Source organism: Peromyscus californicus, unplaced genomic scaffold (assembly GCF_007827085.1).
Source record: "Peromyscus californicus insignis strain IS unplaced genomic scaffold, ASM782708v3 Scaffold_12__1_contigs__length_115047231, whole genome shotgun sequence".
NCBI classification, from domain to species: Eukaryota; Metazoa; Chordata; class Mammalia; order Rodentia; family Cricetidae; genus Peromyscus; species Peromyscus californicus.
The window spans coordinates 70777460-70800555 of record NW_026294413.1 but is presented as its reverse complement, the minus strand read 5'-3'; the positions used below and the strand labels follow the sequence as shown (position 1 = coordinate 70800555).

Below are 23096 nucleotides of genomic sequence, written 5' to 3'. Positions count from 1 at the left end.
CAGATTTTTACTTTTAGCTGCTCACATGAGTGTTTATTTTTAGCAAATCTTTGATCACTGTCAGTATCCACAAGGTGGCAGTCTCTTCTTAGAGACATGGGGGACCTCTCAAGTGGTTTTGAGTGACAGAGTTTATGGGGGGAGGGTTTTGCTGGTGTCACAAGGGTGGGAAAGAGCTTTGTCTTCCTACTTGGTGGCACAGTATCTTGATGTTTCCTGAAGGAGAAACATTAGAAATGTGAAACTGATTTTTTTTTAAAAACCAGGCTTATAATCTGGATCCTCAGTGAAGAGAGAAGAAAGAATAATGAAATCCTTGAGTGTTTCACTAGTGGTCCTGTGGCTTCAGTTTAATTGTGAGTTTTGGCACTTCTTTTGGATATAAAGTGTGATACGTGGAGTTGTTGCCTACTATAGGATAATGGTAGGAACACAGATTTTTTTCATCTCTAGTTAAGGGGTGGGAGGCCCATGGAAAAGTCATTGTAGAGTGTTAGCATCCATGTGCATCTAGTCTTCCTTGTGTCTCTCTTCACAGGGGTGAGCAGCCAGCAGAAGGTGCAGCAAAACCCGGAATCCCTCAGTGTCCCAGAGGGAGCCATGGCCTCTCTCAACTGCACATTCAGTGATAGTACTTCTGATTACTTCTGGTGGTACAAACAGCATTCTGGGAAAGGCCCCGAGTCGCTTGTGTCCATCATCTCCAACGGTGAGAAGGAAGAAGGCAGATTCACAGTTCACCTCAACAAAGCCAGCCGGCATGTTTCCCTGCACATCAGAGACTCCCAGCCCAGTGACTCAGCTGTCTACCTTTGTGCAGTGAGAACACAGTGCTCCCCAGGCACCTGCAGCCTGCACAAAAACCTGTTGGGCCCTGACAAGGCCTGAACTAGATCACCTAGAGCACGCTATTTGAAAAGTATTTACTTTATGAAAATGTCTCACCCTGAACACATAGTGTGTTATAGACTATTATTTCAATGTATGTTACTTTTGTATGGTCTGGAATGTTTGTTGAATGATGTAAAGATATGTTTGATTGAATAAAATTCACCTGCAGTCAGGAGGCTGAGTCAGCAATGAGCTGACAGGATGTGGTAAGGGGAGACAGGTGAAAGGGGGTTTACAAGGAGGGGCAAGGAGAAGCATAAGGACTTTTTGGAGCACTCAAGCAGGTACAAGAGGGGAGCTACTTGCTATTCGGCCTCTCTGAAGAGCAGAATTCCACCTTAACCTTTGAATCTTGAGTTCTTTAGAGGGACAGAGGTTTAGTTAAGTTCCTTTCATAGCTTCGCAAGAGTTGGAACCAGAGGGAACAGAATGTCCTCCAGCTATGGCCCTTGCGGCCTAACTACTGTTGGTAGCAGCAGAGCTGCAGTTGCTGATTCGGACAGCTGTGGCTTTAAAGGAGAAACAATTTTTAAAAAGGACAATAGTGCTCTAAGCTTCATGTCTCATATTCCTTCTAATTCTCTTTTTTCATAACCCACTGAATCTAATTAGTACTGCCCATGTGCTTATGGTTGTGAGATCATCTCCTGATACATGGGCAACCTACAAGTATGCCCTTCTTAAAGAAAAATGACTCTCCTTGTGCCAACAGCCATCAATTGCCAATAGCTCCTCAGCAAGAAAAGGGCCTCAGGAGCCCCTTTCACCTCCATGATTGAATTTCAAGCTGTCTTGATTTTGTGCATGTCTGGTACAGTTAACCACAGGTCCTGTGAGTTCATGTGTAGCAGCCTTGTCATGTCCAGAGAAAAGTATTTTGAAGCTCTTCTCCCCATCTTCTAGTTCTAACTGTTTTTGTTTGTTTGTTTTGTTTCACTTTTCTTCCAAGATATTCCCTAAGCGTTGTTGGGATGAAGGGTTGGTAGAGGTGTTTCATCTGTGGCTGAGCACTCACAGTCTATTTTTCTTAGCACTTTGAGCATTCTTCTTATCCTTGGGTTTCTACATTTTTCAACCCCCTCCTTTGTGATGTTTTCCTAGCCTTGGAGGGGCTGATACAGATACCCCACTTAGGTTTGAATACTCAACACCTATTCTCAATACCTTAGGTGGTTATGCATCAGTCAGTCTTTATCAGAGAAGCTTCTTTTTGTAGCACATTGTGATTTCCACAGAGAACCAGAACTCACTGTGCTGCAGAGAAGAAGAGGCTGTGGCACACTCAACCCCAGATGGAACATCTACATCACGCACCCTCCTCCAAGGTCAGAGGTCACTGAGGAAGAGGAGGTGGAAAGACTGTAAGAGCCATAGGTAGGGAATGACTACAAGGAGACAGTGTTTACTGGACTCAGCAGGGCAGCTGCACACATGGACTCACAGAGGTTGACAGCACACGTAAGGCTTGCAAAGGATCAGGCCAGACACAATTACAGTAGGGCAGAGGGAATGTGGGCATCTCACCCTTAGCAAAGGAGCTATGGACAGTTGGTAGCTGCTGGGAGAGAGAATCGGGATTCTTTAAAGTTGCAGCCCCTGGTACATAGACTACCCTCCACTGAAGGCCACACCACCAAGAGTATATGGGCAGGACAACTTGTAATACAAGCCTTGAGGTGATTTATTGTAAATGGTGGCACAAAATTGGGTTGGGAGTGAAGTGTGGATGGATCTGGCAGAAGTGGATGGAGCAGGTGAGTATAATCAAAATAACATTCTCAAAAAAACAATAAAATGGGAAAAAGTAGATACATTTTATCAGAGGCATATCTGTGTGTGTGTCTGTGTGTATTCTTATATGTTCACTCATCACTCTAAATACCACAGGATACATATCGTTCAGTAACATTGGTAATTTCAGACAGCCTAATGGACTTGAGACTTGCCTCCTTTGGGTGAGGTTTCAAGTTTATTCAGTGTTTTGTGCAGACACATGTGGTGCAGTTTGAAGGGAAATCAGCAGAGGGCGATGCCTCTTCAGATGTGGTTAATGTCTGCATCCAGGTGGTGGCTTCACATGACAGACTGTCACTGTGCAGAAGGAGGTCCTTGTTTATGAGTGAGGAGTTTCAGTAAGGTCCTGCAGGAGACTTGCCCTGTGAGTTCGGTGCACTCAAGAACCAAGTGCCATTTTCTCCTATGAACATGCTTCCTGACACCTGCTCAGTTCTGCTGCTCCTCTTCATGCTCAGTAAGTTACATTTACCCTAAGTGTGGATGATGTCATTTTCTTACAAATGAGGAAGTCTTTACCTTCTTCCTCACATGGCAAAATAATTTGTCCTTATTTATTTATATTTTATTTATTTATTTATTTATTTATTTATTTATTTATTTTCAGGGAGGAGCAATGGAGACTCAGTGACCCAGACAGAAGTCTTGGTTACTGTCACAGAGGGGCTGCCTGTGATCATGAACTGCACTTATCAGACCACTTACTCAGATACTTTCCTTTTCTGGTACATGCAATATCTCAATAAAGCCCCTCGGCTACTCCTGAAGAGCTTCACAGACAACCAGAAGACAGAGCACCAAGGGTTCCAAGCCACTCTCCATAAGAGCAGCAGCTCCTTCCACCTGCAGAAGTCCTCAGTGCAGCTGGCAGACTCTGCCCTGTACTACTGTGCTCTGAGGGACACAGTGAGGGAGACTGCAGGGGAAGCTGCACACAAACCCAGGGTGCAGGAGCCTGAGGGGTGTGGCCTGTGAGGGAGGGCTGTGTGTCTTCTCAAAGTGGGGTTTACCCAGCCTCCTGAAACACAGCAACACATCTCAGGTCAAATTCCTAGAAACCTAGGAATCTGTAGATATTCTGAAAGGATAGATGGAAGTCATTGTTAGAGACAACCAGGCTTTGATCCCTAGAAATACTGTTCTTTCCTTATGTGAAGGACCTCTCACAGAAAACACTTCCAGGAAAATCCGGACAAGGAATTTATCTTTACTGAGATGTCTTACAAAATTTAGTGATTTAAACTCTCCAGAATCTTCTGTTCTTATCCCACAAATTTATGACCAAGTGAAGAACATAGATTTCCAGTACTTAAAAATCTGCTTCAGTCTCATTCCACAAGTAATTTAGATTCTTCCTCTCCTTGGTTCATAAGACAGAGAGTTCACTCTGACTTCTGGTCTCAGCTACTGTTCTATTGCTGTGATGAGACACCATGACCAAGACAACTTATAGAAGAAATCATATAACTGAGGGCTTGATTACAGTTTCAAAGGGTAAGCCATGATGATTGTGGTGGCATACATAGTAGCAGGCAGTCAGCCATGTCCCTGGAGTAGTAGCTGAGAGCTTCTATCTGATCAACAGCAATAGGCAGAGAGAGGGAGAGACTGGATCTGGATTAGACTTTAAGATCCCAAAGCCCACCCCAGTGACACACCTCCTCTGATAAGGCCACACTTCCTGTTCCTTCCTAAACAGTCCACCATCTTAGAACCAAACATTCAGATTTTTGAGCCTATGGGGCCATTCTCATTGAAACCTTCACACTCCCCAACAGCATTCAATTAGTGAAGCTGCTCAGGAAACACAGTTGTTGGAACTCTCAAGATGATGCCTGAGACGCAGCTCCATCTCTTTCCTACACACCATGTAGGAGGCAACCTGGTCACGAAGAACTCTTTTGAAAAATTCTTCCCCTTTAACATCCACTCTCATAGGCTATTTGTAGAGAGCCGTGCACGGCCGTGCCTCAAAGATGGCACGGCGTCTGGCTTCTGCCTTCCGGATGGCAGGTGCTCCTTATTTGGTTAAGGCTAGGATCTGGTTTGCTTCCGCACACCTGGACCTAATCTGGCTTCTTGCGTATGTCTGACCCTATCGGCATTGTCCACGTGGCACTACGGGGTTGATTGCCCAGTGGCTATAAAGGGCGTGGGCTGGCTTTCCCCGGGAGGAAGATCGGAGGAGAGGAAGGAGATCAGAGTGAGAGAGAGAGAGAGAGAGAGAGAGAGAGAGAGAGAGAGAGAGAGAGAGAGAGAGAGAGAGAGAGAGAGAGAGAGGAGAGAAGAAGAAGAAGACGAAGAAGAAGAAGAAGAAGAAGAAGAAGAAGAAGAAGAAGAAGAAGAAGAAGAAGAAGAAGAAGAAGAAGAAGAAGAAGAAGAAGAAGAAGAAGATGGCTTTCCCTGGGGTCAGAAGATTGTTCAAGATTCCTGAATAAACTGCTTGGAGAAGAGCCTGGCGTCGCGTCTTCCTTGCTGGTCGAGGCTTACGCGTCAGCTATTACACTTTGTTTAAATCCTGAGGGTGTGGTGCAGTCACTCACCTGGGGTTAGAGTTAGGTTCTCAGATAATTTTTCAGTGTGAGAAGGGAAGTCAAGGTTTTGATCCATCTCAATTCTGGAAACAAAATACTGGTTTAAAGTAAAATGCTCTAGTATTCATATCTATCTCCCTATAAAGGAACAACAAAGTAGTATTTGCTGTCTTATCATTAGGGAGCAAAATGAGATGTCAAACTCAATTTTTAAACTTCAAAAACTACTTTGAAGGCACAACATAGGATAGAATCTCTCAGAAGAGTGCTGGTCAAACATAGAATGAATGCCAACTCTAATAAAAAAAATAACAATGCCAGGCATGGGAAACCTCTCTTCAAGTTGTAAGTTGGGGCTTCCAGAGGCTCTCCCAAATGAAATAGGCTATTGCCTTTGCCTTTGATTGCCTCATAGTAATTCAAGGTAAGACACTATTTCTAATGACATCACATAGTTTAGACATAGGACTTGGAGGAACTTAGCTAGAAATGACCTGAAGACTCTTCCCTGAGGACAAGTTCTCTTAGTATATGAAGGTGCCATGTAAGAATCCAAGGGAGAAAAGCAAAAAATAATCCTACCAAGTTGTGTTAAGACTATGAACCAAAACAATAATCATATGGCAAGATGTTCACAAGGGAACAATAGTAGCACTATTCTCTTTAGGGAAACTAACATATGCCTTATTGAATTCAAGATTGCTCAGTAGCAATGAATTCAGACCTAATACTGTAAACCTAGTTAACTACCCGTGGCTGGAGAGATCATAGACCCTAGAGGAGAACCTTCTACAGCCATTTTCCTAAACCAATACAGCGTCTAACTATATTCTAAATACTCATAGTTATACAGCAGGTCAGGGAAACTGGAGAGGAGATGTGGAGTCGGGGGCTAAACACACACAGAATACTTATCTGTGTCTTCATTTTTCTTTTAACCATTTTATACAACCTAAGACAAAAATCTCATGCAAGAAGGAAATCTCCTTACAACTGCAAGTTACACATTTTCTAAAATCAAATTAAAATCCTTACACAGGAAGAAATCACATTATGATCACAAGTCACATGCTTTATTAGAAGTCCACATGTAATTAAACATTATCCTTTGTATTAATTTATCAACCATAACATCTTCACCTTAAAGCAATGATTCTTTTATTATTGATTAACTAAGTTTTAAGCGAGCCAATATATGTCAGCCAGTTCCTGTGTACTGGCAGGCAGCAGTTTGTGGTTATAGTGTAGCAGATTTTTATCCTGATTTTATTTAACAGAAACTTAATCAAGCGGTCTGGCTAACCGTCAATTTTTCTTTACACACAGTAAGGTCATTTAACTTCCATTTACAAATTTGTTTTCTCAAAGTGCACATTGAAACCTGAGATTAATTCTGTAAGGTACATGACCAAGGAACTCAGACCTAACCTTGGATGTAGGGACATAATTGCCTTTTTTAATCGTCAGTCTGTTTTTCCACAGACATAATTCATGTGTCTATAATGCCTGAAACTTCCTTGTTTTCATCAGCTGGTCTCACATCTCTAAGCTCCATTGCTCTATAAAAACCATCTTTGTTATGATCTGCAACTAAATTGTCCAGCGAGGAGTGAGATTTTCCCATAAAATAATCTCACTACAATAAATACAGTGGGATTCTCCCAATATGAAACTATACCATGACAAATGCAGTAAGTACAAGATAGCAGCAAGCAGGAGAAGGACTAGCAGAAGTAAGGGGCTTTATGGAGACACCCCCATGGGGGCATTGCCTCTCCATAATACACTCATCCTAGCTGTGCTCACTGGTGAGTGTTACTCCATAAGCTTCATTGGTGACTGCAGCTCCTCCTAAATGTCACCACTAATACACACAGATAAGTGTAGTTCTAAACCCTCATGAAAGAAGTTTCACTTTGAAGCACAGAGGGGCTACTATAGTCATAGACAACTGCTCAAAAATCAGAGAATAAATATTGTAAGTTCTCTAGTCCCAGTTAATCCATCTACAATGCAATCCCTACACATGAGGCTCAGGGAGCACTACAGAAAAGGAGCAGAAGAGCCAGAGGACCCGGGACACCCCCTGAGAGGATGACATGAGGGAGAAATCTTATTGTCAACGTGAATACAAATGGGTACAAACAATATGGAAATCAGTGTGGAGTTTCCTCCAAATTCTGACCACAGATCTACCACAAGATTTAGCTATGCCAGTCTTGGGGAATTAACCAAAAGTTTCTCCATATTTCCACAGAGATGCTTGCTCCTCCATGTTCACTGTTGCTCTATCCATAATCACTAGGAACTGGAAACACTCTAGATGTCCATCAACTGATGAGTGAATTGTGAAAATGTGGTACATTTACACAGTAGGGTTTTATTCAGCTGATAAGAAAAATGAAATTATGAAATTTTCAGGTAAATGGTAGAACTGCAAACAGTCATCCAGAGCAAGATAACCCAGACTGAGAAAAACAGAGTATTTTCTCAAGTATGTGGATGCTAGCTTTTAACATGTGTGTTTCATTTGAAATATCCATAGATGTTAAGTATCAATACGAAGCCATGAGGGAGGAGGGGGTCTTCAGGGGAGGGGGAAACAGAAAATGACTTCCATAAAAGGGGAAATGGAACGAGCAGGATTAATAGATGAGAATGAGAGGGCAGGGTAGAGGGAGGAATATGGCATAGTGATAACTAACACTAGAGACATTTGAACAAAACAGTGTGGAAAACCTTATATAGAAACTCACTGAAACACATATTCCAACCAAAGCGGAGACTAGCAATAATCCTCGAGTATAAACACACACTTAGAAGGCAGTTTGATATGACCATTTAGCAAAATAACAATAGTAGTTTCCTCCTAGTACCTAAGGCCTCCTGAACCACGGGATTTTTGACCATGTCACTGTACTAGGCATGAATTCCTTCCTGTTGATTAGGTTTCAAATCCAATCAGAAAACATTGTTATTCCATAGCAGTCAGGCCACAATTACACCACTGAGCATATATTACCTGGAAGTTCAGTACTGTAGCATGCAGGGTTCAGCTCTGGCTAATACACTTGGGACCTTTCTTCCCCAGCAGCCTGCATAGGACCTTCCAGCTACGAAAGCTAAGCAGCAAGGAGGACTTTCTTCAGTCAGTTCAAGGTTGATTTCTCTACGTCATGCAATTGTAGAATGTGGTGGCTTTAGCCATAATCTTTCACCATCTAGTTATAGTGGGCAACCAAGAACCATGACAATATCCAGTGTTGTTTTGTATACTTCTGAGGCCTCCCTGAGCAATAACTCCCATGCCTGATACTGAGATTGTTGTTTAATAAATTCACCTAATTTTTCCAAAGCTAAATTTATGCATGTAAAAGACCATAATATGAATACTAATGTGATAAATTGTTATATTAAGATTTCTTTGTAGAACACATACGTGATAAATTATCCAGATTGGAAGAATATTTAATGTGGGGATAATGAAGCACATGCTCCAGAGTCCCTTACCCAAACCAACTCAAGGTCTAAGGAGAGCCCAGTGATGATTAAATTGTCTTCAGTTTTAAGTGGTGTTCAAAAAGTAAAATATTTTGAAGACTGTTCATCACCAAATACCCCTCAATTACAATTTTCACCTGCCAGTTGGTGATAAAGTGGCCATAAATATGTCTTTGATCTGGCTAGGATGAATGACTGAGTTGGACTTATTCACGTGACCCACTGTCATTCATTGTACACATAGGAGCTGCCATCAAGATTTTGCAGCCTTTAGCTAATGCCGTTTTACATTGTGACTATTTGCTTGTTGGTTCCTTAACTCAAAGTCATGTTGTTTTATCACCAGTTTCTGGTGTTGGAATCTGTAGCTCCCCTCCCTATATTGTTGAATATAATACAGCTTCCAATATTCTTTCCTGTTCTCACTGCTTGCTGCTGCCACACTGGGCACACTGATCTGTCTAAAGAGGATTCTGTCCTTTGTGTTCTTCCTTTGGCACAAAATTACCTCATTGAATGTTACCTGTTAAGGATCTCAGCGACTTCATTTTGATTGATACCACACACACAGACTACAGAGAGAGGGGTAGGGGGAGGGACGGAAGGAGAGAGGGGGAGAGGGGTACGGAGAGGAGGAGAGACAGGGACTTATTCCTCCAATTAACACTCAAAATACCTTGCTAGAGGGAGAATTGTGGTAGTCTAATTGGAATGCAATGCTCATAACTCCTGCCCTCTAGTGTTCATGCATGGCATAGTTTTCTCAGTGGGAAAGGCGTAGACTGTGCCAGGTGACAATTCTGAATTATGTTATGTTTTATAAGAAAAGTCAAGGGACTGCATAGGTTGCTAAGTCTCTCTTCATGTTGAATTTGAATTTCAGTTCATCAAAGTGAAGACTGTCTGTAGCAGACTTGCTGGTTTGTTTTTTGTATTGTGCTTTTATAAACTATTCAAATTAGTACTTCTTAGTTTACTCTTCATGTAATAACAAATCTACAATATTCCTAGCAACATCAATCGCATCTTTTTCTTGGTTATTTTGATGGCGTTGTGTAGAAATCTGGTAACTATGCAGTATTCTGATTTCTATGTCCCTGGTACTTGTTTTGAAATATGTAAAGATTCTGTAATTTTCTCACTCTAAAGTATCATATTCTCCTATTTCAGTTCATAACTTTGTATTCTTCTTTTCTAAAAACTCACAAGTCTCTGCTTAGAGAGCATTAAGCTTCCTCTGTGCGTGATCAGAAAGCCTTGGAATTCACATTCAGAAGTCAGCAAAGACAGGGGGAAGTCTACTGCCCTTGTGAACTTGCTATTTCTCAATTGGGCCTCTAGAGGACACTCCTTTCTAAAAGGTAAATGATGTTTTCATAGGTTAGAATAAACACACAGAAACGTTCCTTCTCCCCCTACCCTGTCACATCCCTCTCCCCTTAGTGCCTCTCCTGCCCCTTTGACATTACATTACCTATGTTCTACTGCCGTACCACTTTCTCCTAAGCTCTTTCTTCTGGCCCTCATGGTCCTGTTCTGGCTTCCTTGCTTATGCAGGGGAGAGGGATTTAGTGGGTTCTGGGAGGAGTTGTAGGGAGAGCAGGGTGGTAGTGGTGAGTATGATTTGAATACATTATGTTCACAGATGAAGTTACTGAATAGCTACATTTTAAAATCTTTTCCACTGCTCTGGTAGGTGTTCTGACAGAACATACTTTATGCAGATGCCAGAGACAGGCCAAGGGAAAGACAGTGTCTCTTCCCCATTGTCTCTGCATTGTCCTGATGACAAAGGTATCTAAACCTCCTCAAGCTCAGAGCAACCCCTGTCCTACCTCTCCCAGTCCTCATGCTGTTCATGTTTCACGTCTAGTCTCATTTCTCAAGCAATTGTCTTTGTAGTGAAAACTTTCAAATGCATTCCTCTACTGTTATGAACTCTAGTGCATTGTTCCAAGCAGTCACCATGTGCAATAGCACACCAGCACTGCTGCCCCTGTCGCTCTGGAACACAGGATTCCTATATTGGTTTTCCCCATTGCACTTCCTTCTTATGCTGTCATTGAATGTTTTCTGTACCCTGATAGTGGATTTCTCCGCTGATGCAATAAATCATATCAGGCCAAATTAATAAGATCAGTTTTAATGTGAGCAAAGCAACTCCTGGGTGACTCTTGGAAAGGAAGCAGGAGAGAAATCATTTTGCAGGTCTAGAGACCACGTCGTAAGTACCCTGTAGATGTGGTCTTGAACATCTCTAGGAGAGGAACCGACCCTTGGTGGGCTTTCTGAGGGGCAGGATCTGGAATTGGAGGAGTGGAGCCTGAGCAGAGATTCCCAACAGTAATATTTAAAACAATATTTGGAACAAAACTTTACTGGTGCAGGAGTATCCCAATTTTTAAAATGATGCTAAAACTATTAAACCATTACATCTATACTTACTCTATCATTATAATGCTGTTTGTTTTGCTACTGCAGTGATTTTACTTAAATTATTTCATGGGTGAAGATTCTTGTTATTTTTCAATGTGTATGAGAGTGGGTCTATGTAAAATGTATGGTACCTGTGTACAGGTTCTCAGGAGGACAGAAGAGAGCATCAGGTCCCAGGAGCTGGAGCTACAGACAGCTGTGAGTCACCTAAAGTAGATGCTGGAGAGGGAACTAAGGCCTCTTGGAAGGACAAGGACCCTTATCTGCTAAGCCATTCCTCAGGCCTCAGTAAAGGGTCTTTAGTCAGAACGTGCATCTGTTTCCTGAGTTAAACCTTTAGCTGTTGCTTCTCTGCATATGCCTGGCTCTGTGTGTGGCTGAGGCTTTTTCTCCTGGGAGGAGCTGGTCCTCTCCTGCTTCCTGGATCCCTAACTCCATTCAACTCCAGGGTCATCTCAAAATGCCCTGCCCCCCACTGCACTCCACCCAGACTCTCAGGCAGGTCTGGCTTGGGAGGAGCTTCAGGCTCAGAAGGCTGGGAGGGAACTCTGCAGTGTCTGGCCTGGCAGGGTTCCTGGGTGGAGCTGACTGGTGGCAGGAGGAGGGACATTTAACAGCCATCCTGACACCACAGCCCAGGGCTTGGTTCCTTGCTTCTGTCTCCAGCAGCCAGACAAGCACCATGAAGAGGCTGCTGTGCTCTCTGCTGGGGCTGCTGTGCACCCAGGTTTGCTGTGAGTCTGGCTGTCCACATTCAGGGACAGAGAGGATTCTGTCAGCACATGGAGGGTGGGGAAGCAGCTCAGGAGTCCTGCAGAGCTCCCACCTTCTCAGAGGACATGGGATGTGTTCAGGGTTCTGTGGATGCTCAGTGACCCCATCTGTGTCTCTTTCTCTGTTTCTAACCAGGGGTGAAAGGTCAACAAGTGAAGCAGAGTCCTGTGTCCTTGGTTCTGCAGGAGGGAGAGCGTGCAGAACTGCAGTGCAACTTTTCCACAGTTCTGAGCAGTGTGCAGTGGTTTTACCAAAGTCCTGGGGGACATCTGAAGATTCTGATTTACAATCCTTCTGGAACAAAGCAGAGTGGAAGACTGATGTCCACAACAGTCACTAAGGAACGTCGCAGCTCTTTATACATTTCCTCCTCCCAGACCACAGACTCAGGCACTTATTTCTGTGCTATGAGTGCACAGTGCTCCCCACACACCTGCAGCCAGTACAAAAACCTTCAGCGGGGTGGGTGTGGCTCTTCCCTATCATGAGACATGAAAATTTTAACATAGTATATCTGCTTGATTTAATATCCGTTTTCTGTATAGAAAGAGTTTTAACTTCTGGTAAGCTTTTGACTATGTAGGTTAAGGATTTGGGTCTTTAAATTCTCAATATATTCTCCCTCCTGAATCATAAATATCCATCTTAGAGCTAATTGAGGACTTATAAGTAACATTTTACAGATGAGCATATTGTATTTATGTGTTTTAGAATAAATATGATTATACACATATGTGTAACAATGATTAATGAAAGAAAAAGCCATAAAGTTGAAAGAGAGCAAGGAGGGAACACAGGAAGTTTTGGAGGGAGGGATTGACATGATTATATTATAATCTCAAAAATAAAGAAATGATAAAAAATGAGTGAAAGAAAACTAAAGTTTATGATTTAATAATCACCATGTATACAATTAGTCTATGTAAGGGATCAATAAATTTTACATGAAATCCAAACATTTGCTTATTTTATAAGCTTTATTGTAAATAACAAGCATTGTCACCTCCTTTTGTCTTATGACTGGCTTCTCTCATTCTCCAGAATGAGGTAGTTTTTGGCTCAATAGAAAGATAGGGAACCATGTGGACACATGGAGGAAAGTCTGGAAGGGGTAGAGAGAAACTAGGCTATACCTGACCTCAGCAAAGACACATTCACATTCCATGTCAAAAATATTGGCTCCAGGGGAAGATTCAATGCATTTCTTTCTTCAAGGCTTGGTCTTCTAAGCTCAGGACACTGTTGAGTGAAGACCTTATTTGTCCACAGAGGGGCAGTGCTGCTTCAGAGCAGGTGAAGGTTGTGGCTCTTCCACACACTGCTCAATAAGCTAGAGATGATTATTTTAAATAACAAAACCATTATCTCCTCCGCCCTTAAGTTTAACTAGAGAAGAAAACATGCATCTGTCTAGCCTTTTACCTATATTATACCTGAATATCCTGGGCCCATAGTGAGGACAAGTAGGAATTTGCAAGTGAACACTATGAAGATATATGCTATCCTTCATGGCTGGGGCCACATCACCTTCTCTAATGTACATTTCTAAGGTTGTCACCCACACTTGGTCTGATCTCCAGTCACCCTGATATGACCTGTGCCTAGAATTATGTTATATATATCCTTTCCACTGGGAAATCTACCCATGGTTTGAAGTCAGCTCAGTCTTCTCCATCAGGATCTTCTCTGACTGGATCAGGAAGCAGTGTCCACACCCTTCCTTCATCATCCTGTCTAGACACACAGGTGACTTCGGTAGGCTTCAGTTTTCTGTTCTTCAGTGCTGAGACAAGAAATGAAGATAGAACAGTGTGTGTCATGAAAGACACCCGAGCACTACTGTACAGTAGGCAGTTAGACACTCAGCAAATGAACAGAACTTCTTCCTCATCCTTACCTTTTTCAGTTTCATGCCCCTGTTTTCAATCATTTGATTTTTTTTTTTTTTTTTTTTTTTGGTTTTTCGAGACAGGGTTTCTCTGTGTAGCTTTGCGCCTTTCCTGGAACTCGCTTTGGAGACCAGGCTGGCCTTGAACTCACAGAGATCCACCTGGCTCTGCCTCCTAAGTACTGGGATTAAAGGTGTGCGGTGGTGGCGCATGCCTTTAATCATTTGATATTTTAATAGCTAGTGAAAACTTCAGAAATAAGAAGTCCATTTGTTTTAAACCACCTCTTCTTCTTGGTATTATCAGAACCCCCCACCACTAATTGTGATCTTCTTTGTTCTGCATCTCTCTGCTGTCCATGCCGCTGGTCTGTTTTCACTGAGCAGCCATCTGTGTCATCAGAACGACTGTGCAGGTATCAGTGCTGTGTGGTGCTGCCATTTAGATATGCATAAGAAAAGGCACATGTATTTCATTTCAGTAAAAGTGTTAAAGCTTTTCAGGGATGCATATGTATGTATAGAAGAAAACACAATGTGTGTGTGTGGCTCGGCAATATTTGTGATTTGAGACTTTAGGACATCATGGAAGGTGTTCCCCATAGATGATGGAGGTAGTGTGTGCTGGACAGATGTCTGGCTGAAAGGAGTAAAGGAAAAAGAAAAGACACCAAAGTGTAAAAAAAAAAGGAACAAAAAATCCCTAGGATGCTGAAGTATAATCTATTTAGATAGAATTTTATTATTTTTCTTTTCTTTTCTTTCTTTCTTTCTTCCTTCTTCCTTTTTTCTTCCTTCCTTCCTTCCTTTCTTTCTTTTCTTTCTTCTTTTTTACCTTCATTCCTTCCTCTCTCCCTCCCTCCTTCCATTCCTCCCTTTCTTTCTTTTTTCTTTCTTTCTTTCTTTCTTTCTTTCTTTGTGTTTTTCAGAAAATTCACACTGCTATTCTTGGTGACTATATTAATACACATTTCTGCCAACAGTGTATAATGATAGTATTACAATGACAGGATTTCTGATTCTCAGTGACTGTATTTTCAGCAATAGTAACTTTGAACAAAATTTGGGAATACTTCCTATGTCAGAAATAGCTTTAGACAAAGTGTTTGTGAGGAGTGGAGCCTGTTGAAAGAACTTAGAGCCTGTGAAGTTAGAGTCTGTGTTCTAGGGGAGATAAAAGGCCTTCCGAGTTCTCCCCTAGCTTCAATCTAGGAGGAATGGACAAGATCCTGAAAGCATCATTTTTAGTCCTGGCCCTTCACCTAGCCTGTGAGTCATGAAGGAGAAACTTGAGAATATGGAATTTATGTGGATGCATGAGGGAACTGGGGCACCAGACAAAATCATAAATGTTAAAAGCATCAACACCAAGTACATACCCGGGAACCTAATGACATTTGTTATTTCTCTACACATGGGTGAGTGGCCAATAATAGGACAGACGTGACCAACAGCAGGTGAGACAAAGTACCCAATCTCTGACAGTCTGGGAAGGAGGGACTTCAGTTCTGAATTGCACTTATGAAGACAGTGCATTTAACTACTTCCCATGGTACCTGCAGTTCCCTGGTGAAGGCCCTACACTTCTGATAGCCATACGATCCATGTCGAAAAAAAAGGAAGATGGAAGATTCACCGTCTTCTTCAGGAAAAGTGATAAACAGCTCTCCTTGCACATCACAGACTCTCAGCCTGAAGACTCAGCCACCTACTTCTGTGCAGCAAGTGCACAGTGCTCTCCAGACACCTGCAACCCACACCCAACCCTGCAGCTAAGGCTCCAACAAAACCCTGCTGTGGGGCAGAGCCTGGCAGAGGTGCAGAGGGTTTTTATTTGCAGGAGCAGGTGACAGGTGACACAGTGAATGTAAGGATTAGACTCATTCAGGCCAGAGACCAAGCTAGGTGAAAGGCTTCCTTACTCCAGTCTTCCATTGCTTGTCAGGCACCACTGGAGTCATACATGTATTTCCTTAACTGTCTTAGTTGAATTGTTTTTTTGAATAATTGTACAAATAGTTGTCTGTGTGGATGGATTGTACCAAGTGGAAATTATAACATCCCCATCTCCCTACTGTAGCTGGAGTTTTCTCCAGTCCTGCCTGGTGAACAGTCAGGACAAATCTCTCTCACCTGCCAGTCCCACAGCCACTTTGACCCAACTGAGTAAACACATAGAGACTTACATTGTTTAAACTGTTTGGCCTAATGGCTCAGGCTTCTAGCTATCCAGTTCTTACATTTTAAATTAATCCATTTCTATAAATCTATACCTTGCCACGTGGCTAGTGGCTTACCAGCATCTTCACATGCTGCTTGTCATGGTGGCGGCTGGCAGTGTCTCCTCCCACCTTCCTGTTCTCTCAGTTCTCCTCTCTGTTAGTCCTGCCTATACTTCCTGCCTGGCCACTGGCCAATCAGTGTTTTATTTATTGACCAATCAGAGCATTTGACATACAGACCATCTCACAGTACCCTACACTCTTGTCAAGGGTGTTGTTAATGGTTATTACAGCCCAATATCAGTCACTTTGACTGTGGCTTATGTGATAGAAATCACATAGAATTGTCTTTTACCTTAATATCCTCTGATGACAAGGAAAGTGGTCATTTACATGACCACCAACTCCTACTTTCTCTTTTTTTTTTTTTTGAATCTTCTACCCCCATCTACATTAAAAAATTTTCAAGTATTAAGCCAGGAGGCACTCACAAGGATGCAGGTTTATTTTACAGTAGACAAATGACGTCCATGGGGAAAAAATAATTCAATTTACTCATATAATGAAAATATATAACTTTCACTAAAGAATTTATTCCATGTATGTATTCCATAGATTAAAAAAAATAAAAATTGTAATGTAAATTTTTTTTTTTTTTAGCTAACAGAAGCAGCTGGGGTCTTTATGGCCTTCACGGTGCACAGAATGGAAAAGAGTGCTTCTCATTGCCTAACACTTTGCAGGGTTTACCCACTTAATGCTACATACATACTAACAAAATTGTCACTAGAAAAAAATTAGTTTATAAATTTAAATGTTTTCATACCATGTAGTTGATGGTCATGTTAGCCCTAACCACCTAAGAAGTGGAGATAGGAGGAATGTTTGAGCCTAGGATTGGAAGTCTAGCCTGAGGAGCATAGTGAAACTCTGTCTTAGAAAACCAAAACCAACAAAAACAATGTGGAAAATATTTAACTTGTAAAGCCTGCAAGCTCCCTTCTCATCCACAGTAAGTAGCTTTCAGTATGCAAAAGGAAAGTTAAGAAGGAAAATAAAGTCAGTTGGCTCTTAGCAGTAGGAGATAAATCTCACAATACCAGTGGATGAACTCCCCAAGTCTTTCAAAGTGTTATAGCCGTTTCAAGTTTAAACTTGAGCTAGAAATTGGGAACAGTATATGTGTCAGATTGGAATAGGTTTCACTGAATACAAACACCTAGCTCAGAAGTCAGCTAAAGAAAAGAGGCATCTTTGAGGATGGAGAACTGAGAACTTTGAAACTCTGGATACCTCAAGTCAGAACCCAGAGCTTCCTAGGGAATGAGAGGCTGGAAAATACTTAAAGAAATCTGAGAAACAGTGAAGACAGGTAATTTATAATAACATAATCATTACCACGCGGGTGTCTTCATGTGTAGTCAAGGTAGATCTCTGAGTTTGAGGCCTGCCTGCTCTACAGAATAAGTGCCAGGACATCCAACTTAGGCGGTGAAGGAAACAATTGAAAACACAAAGCTGGTGTAGATGTAATTCAACAAGAGGACTGGTGAAGGAGACAATTGAAAACACAAAACTGGTGTAGATGTAATTCAACAAGTAGACCATGCTTCAGTCCCAGTAAGCAGCAGAACTTAGCAACTTTGGCCACATGGGTTCATGCTTTAGAATCAAGGACATAAGAAAGGGTTTGTGTAATCTCCCTCTGCAACTAAGGAAAGGCACTGAGGCCAGGCACATGTCAGGGGTATACCTGAAGATGTCCAGAAAGGCAGTCGCATGAAGCTGTAAAGGTGAAGTCTGTATTGCTTGGGTCGGCCAGGGTATTAGAGATGCCAGAGTCTTGGGATACCTGCCAAGGAAAGCTGCTAACAGGTAATGGAGTCAGTCCAAGAGAAAAAAAGTGTGCTGCAGTCAACAAAGCTGACATGAGTTGGAGATCTGAAGAGTATTTTGACATCAGATATAGAAATACAGATTTTGGACTTTGCCCAGCTGGTTTTCAGTTTGCTTTGGTCCAGCATTTCCTCCCTTTTGGAATAGTAATGTATATTCTATGCTGTTGTATGTTAGAAGTTGCAAGTTAACCCCCAGGATAATGGGATTAATCCACAGAGTCTATTTAATGAGCAAAGGAATTTATTTGCGGGTTAACTCACAACCAAGAGAGACTTACCATAGGGTCCATGAAAGTTGAGCTATGTCCCACGCTGAATTGCCTGGTCCAAGGTCTCAGCATCCAAATCCACAAGGTAGCAAAGAGAGAGAGAGCATATTCGTCCATCCCAGGTCTTAATGGTCCTTCCACAGTCACTCCCCAGCGGCATGTATGTCAAGGTCATAGGCAGGTGTAACAGCTGTCTGTTACCTCACTAGGTGTGGTACTTCAGGGCATAGTTCCAACAGCCACCCATTACAGTGTACTTTTATACATGAATGTAACAAAGACCTCAATGATTCAAAGAAGGATGTTTGAGTGAAAAACAAACAAAAAAAGATTAGGAAAACATGTAAATAGTAAGTGCCAGTAAGCACATACTAAATATTAACAGAGAAGCCCTGTCCCTGAACTTTTTCAGGACAGGCCAACTTTAACAACATTGACTGGCACAAACTATAGATCATATCTGGGAAAGCACAATAGCAAAGCAGAAGGCTGAATCCAGATTGAGGGTACATTGACCAGATTGGTTTCTACAGCTATGTTCTGACATTCAACAGTAATAAACATGTCTTATAAATTGATGTAAATGTTAGGCATATGTAGTCAGAACGTTTCTCCAGTCCCTCTGGGCCCCTTGCAGACCAACAGTCACTTATATAAATAATCACTCAGAGGCTTAGTATTATTTATAACTGCTCAGCCATTAGTGCAGGCTTATTACTGACTAAATCTTGCACTTAAATTAACCCATAATTCTTATCTATGTTTAGCCACATGGCTTGGTATCTTTTCTCAGTTCTGCTTTGTCATCTTGCTTCCTCTGTCTCACTGGCAGCTCCTGACTCAGCCCTTCCTCTTCCTGTCTCTCTCCTGGATTTCCTCCCTGGCTATAACCTGACTCGACATAGGCCAGAGCAGCTTCTTTATTAACCAATCATAGCAACACATATTCACAGGGAACAGAAAGACATGCCACAGCAGACTCATGTCCAAGACCAATCCAGGTAACACGGTGCACTTAAGGTAGAAGGTTCTCTGTCTTGTTTCCTGGAGCTTCTCTTATAGTTCCCCAAGACATTGTTCACCACACATCATTATTTCAACCATTATAGTGGTTTGAAAGAAAATGTCCCCCAAAGGGAGTGGCACTATTAGACAGTTTGGCTTTGTTTGGAGGAAGTATATCACTGTGTGGGTGGCTTTGAGGTCTCTGTTGTTCAAGATACTCCCAGTGTCATAGACCATTTTCCTGTTGCCTTCTGATCAATACGTAACCAGCACCATGTCTGCCTACTATCGTGAGATATCCGCTGGAATCTGCTAAGGGGGTATTATGGAATTTATTAGAATATAAATTGAGGAAATACACTCACAAATACAGAACCCAGTAGACAGCTGAAGTCATGCTCCTTTCTGAACTGGAGTGAATCCACCTCATAGTTCCATCACACCAGGAAGCAGGAAGCAGGGAGAAGAGACCTGATCTCTCTCCCTTTCCTTTTAAGAGGTCATGTACAGCCAGGCAGTGGTGGCGCACCTTGAATCCCAGCACTCGGGAGGCAGAGGCAGGAGGATCTTTGTGAGTTCGAGGCCAGGTTGGTCTACAGAGCGAGATCCAGGAAAGGTGCAAAGCTACACAGAGAAACCCTGTCTCGAAAAAGAAAAAAATAATAAAAAATAAAATAAAAAAGAGGTCATGTACAATGGCAAGAAGCATCGCCTTCTTTGGGCCTCATAGCCCAAAGTTACGGGCAGAGCAAATACCACTACAGCCCACATACTGCACTGCTCCCCACAATGATGATAATGGACTGAACCTTTAAATTTGTAAGTGAGCCACCCCAATTAAAGGTTTTCTTATAGGAGTTGCTGTGGTCATGGTGTCTCCTCACAGCAACAGAAATCCTAAGACAATGATGTTCCAACTCAATGGACTAAAACTCTGAGACTGTAATCAAGCTTCCAATTAAATGCTTTCTTTTGTAATAGTTGACTTGGTCATGGTGTAACTTCACAGCAGTAGATCAGTGACAAAGATCCAACCCTGACAGTATACTTAATCCTCATTTTCCTGAATGAATGATCTCTTTTGTATGATTCCTAAAATATTAAGCTTTATTTTTTAAAGATTTGATTTTTGTTTACATATGTGTGTGTATGTCCATGTGTGTCTACACAAACTTGTGTGTACACATTGTTGCACATGTGTGCATATGAAGGCCAGAAGACGATGACAAATCACTCAAAGCTGGAGTTGCAAATTTTGCTGGGAGCTCAGCTTATTAAAACAGGTTCTGAACTTCCATCTTTATGCTTAGCAGCAAGTGCCTTTCACTGCTAAGCCACTTCTCCACCAACCTTAAGCTTTATCTTCACTAGAAAGTATTGTTTTTCAATTAAATCTCAAGGAAACACAAGGCAGCATTTAGCATGAGACCAACTGTCCAGCCCCTCACTCAAATCCAATGTGCTCCAAAGCCTCACCACAGAGGCTGTGGCCATGCAGCATGGAAAGCATCAACCTGCTCTGTGGAGAACTAGGGCATGGGTACATCCTGCCATCCTGAGCTCCCCAGGCTGCTGTGGCTCCCATGGTCTCCTGCTCATCCACAGAGACTGCAGTCCAGGGCATGTGCTGCCTGTCAGCACTCAGCAGTGAGGTGGGCAGAAGAGTATACCTCAGATACCAGAAACTCATCCCCTTGTACATGTTGACCAGTTATTTAAACTCATAATGAGACCTGGAGCTCTTTCAGAGACCTTGTTTGTACTTTCTCTTCTGATTGACTATTGATTCATTTCGTCCATTGGGATGAGAGCAAATGAATAATTAAGAACTACAGACTAGGCTTTTTGGACCTCCCTGCCTATGATGGAAAACCTCACACAGCCTTGAGGCAGTGCAAGGGGCTTGGAACTGCCTCTACTAAATGTACATCCCCATGGGAGGCCTTACATTCTTGTAGGAAAGAATGAGGGGAGGGTTGGGAGGGGAAGCTTGGAGGGGCAGGAGGAGGGAAGAGGGGGATCTTTGATTGGTATGTAAAATGAATAAAAAAATTTCTTAGTAAAAAAAGAGCTACAGACTAAATGATGATAAAGAAGTACCCAAAATCCAAACACCAATTTATGTGGCATTAACATGCTCCTAAGTTCTTTCAGGTTATATATATCATGTACACATAATAGGCGGGAGTCACAGAGAAACATGGCAAGATTATCATAAGACCATTTTGTACATAAAAAAAATACCCAGAATTTAACAAGTGAGACTGAATACTTCAGGGCAATAGTATAGAAGCTTCTAGGTCATGTAATAAGCAAGTTCTTGTTTTGGAGAGAACAGGACATTGTCTGAATAAAACTTGTTATTAGATTTTTGCAAAGTAATCAAGTTTTGTAAAAGTGAGTTTTCAAATTAATATGACCCCCTCCCTCTCTCTCTCTTCTCTCTCTCTCTCTCTCTCTCCCTCTCTCTGTGTGTGTGTGTAATCCAGTAGTTAACATTCCTCTATTGCTCTCCACATTTATTTATTCATGTTCTTATTTGTATGTGTGTATGTATGTATGTATGTATGTATGTATGTATGTATTTATTTATTTATTTATTTATTTATTTATTTATTTATGTGGTAGAGGTTTCACTGAAACTTAAGCTCACAAATTGTACTACACTGTCTGACTAGTGAGACCCCATGATTTTCCTGTCTCTGTTTCCCAGAGCTCTGACTGCAGGTGCACCCACATCAGCTGGATTCTTAAGTGGCTGTTGCAGATCAACACATAGGTCCTCATGATTCACAGCAGGCTACTGACACACTGAGTCTCTCTTTAGTCTGTAAGGACTATGAATTTATTCATGTTACAGTTTCACAGAACATAAACAGGTATCTTCTAACATTCTGATAGACTGCCCTTTACCATGTGATTTAAAAGTAGCTCTGTTAATTGCTGGATTTATGTGGACCCTAGCAGTAAAGGAGAAAGATTATTTCAGATCCCAGTGAGTCACAAAAAATTCACAGACCTGTGAGGACATTTTATTTTTAAAGTAAGCTTTATTAGATAATAGATGTAGAGAAGTAAACATAAGACAATGGTCTGTAAGTGCATTAAAGACTGCACATGGCTCATGATGAATCTGACTTTGGTTGCCCAAATTATCCCGTTAAATAACAACCACGAGTTCAAAGCAGCTTTATGCTCAGCAGGGACGGGTTTTCCCATTCTCCCTTTTAAGTGCTGCCTCTTTTAAATACCAAGAAAGACAGGAAGCAAGTAAAAGTCCATGGTGAACGACACTTTTTCTCTCTGTATAAGGAACTTGTGGCCTGTGATCATACAAAGCCCCATTTCCTGCTTGATGTGGTGTAGGAAACACAGTCAGTACACGTGCAGTGTCAGGCACTGAGACACTCAACGCTGATCTAAGGCCAAGGAGACAGACTCACAGAGAGGGACATGTGCCTCATGCCTCCTCACAGCCTGCTCTGTGTGTTGGTGGCCTTGGTCTTCTCAGGTATGGATGACTCACATATAGCTAAGTATATGCAGGAAACATTGCTCTAGGCATATAGCAGTTCACATGGACATGATGGGGAACAGGGATTAGAGAGAAGCAAGCAGAATATGTCTTCAGTTAGGTTTATCTTGGGCCTTAAGGTACAGAATACCAACAGTGTTTTACTCACACTATCACAGAATAAGCTTTTTTCTTTTTCTTTTGATTTTTCTGCAGGATCCAATTTGGGCCAGAAAGTGACTCAGGTCCAGCCAACCATAAGCACACAGGAGGGGGAAGAGGTCACCCTGGACTGTTCATATGAGACAAGTCAAAACTTATACCATCTTTTTTGGTACAAGCAGCTTCTTAGTGGAGAGATGATTTTTCT

General features: G+C 42.0%; 3 gene segments (V, D, J or C); all 3 read left to right on the top strand.

The window, feature by feature from the left end:
* Positions 1-307: 307 nt before the first annotated feature.
* Positions 308-888, top strand: LOC128106749 (T-cell receptor alpha chain V region 2B4-like). The segment is given in 2 exon segments: positions 308-356; positions 539-888. Coding segments are annotated over 2 exon segments (399 nt in total).
* Positions 889-3090: 2202 nt separating this feature from the next.
* Positions 3091-3660, top strand: LOC128106744 (T-cell receptor alpha chain V region CTL-F3-like). The segment is given in 2 exon segments: positions 3091-3142; positions 3293-3660. Coding segments are annotated over 2 exon segments (420 nt in total).
* An 8178-nt stretch (positions 3661-11838) lies between these two features.
* Positions 11839-12418, top strand: LOC128106738 (T cell receptor alpha variable 22-like). The segment is given in 2 exon segments: positions 11839-11890; positions 12066-12418. Coding segments are annotated over 2 exon segments (405 nt in total).
* The last annotated feature ends 10678 nt before the right edge of the window (positions 12419-23096 follow it).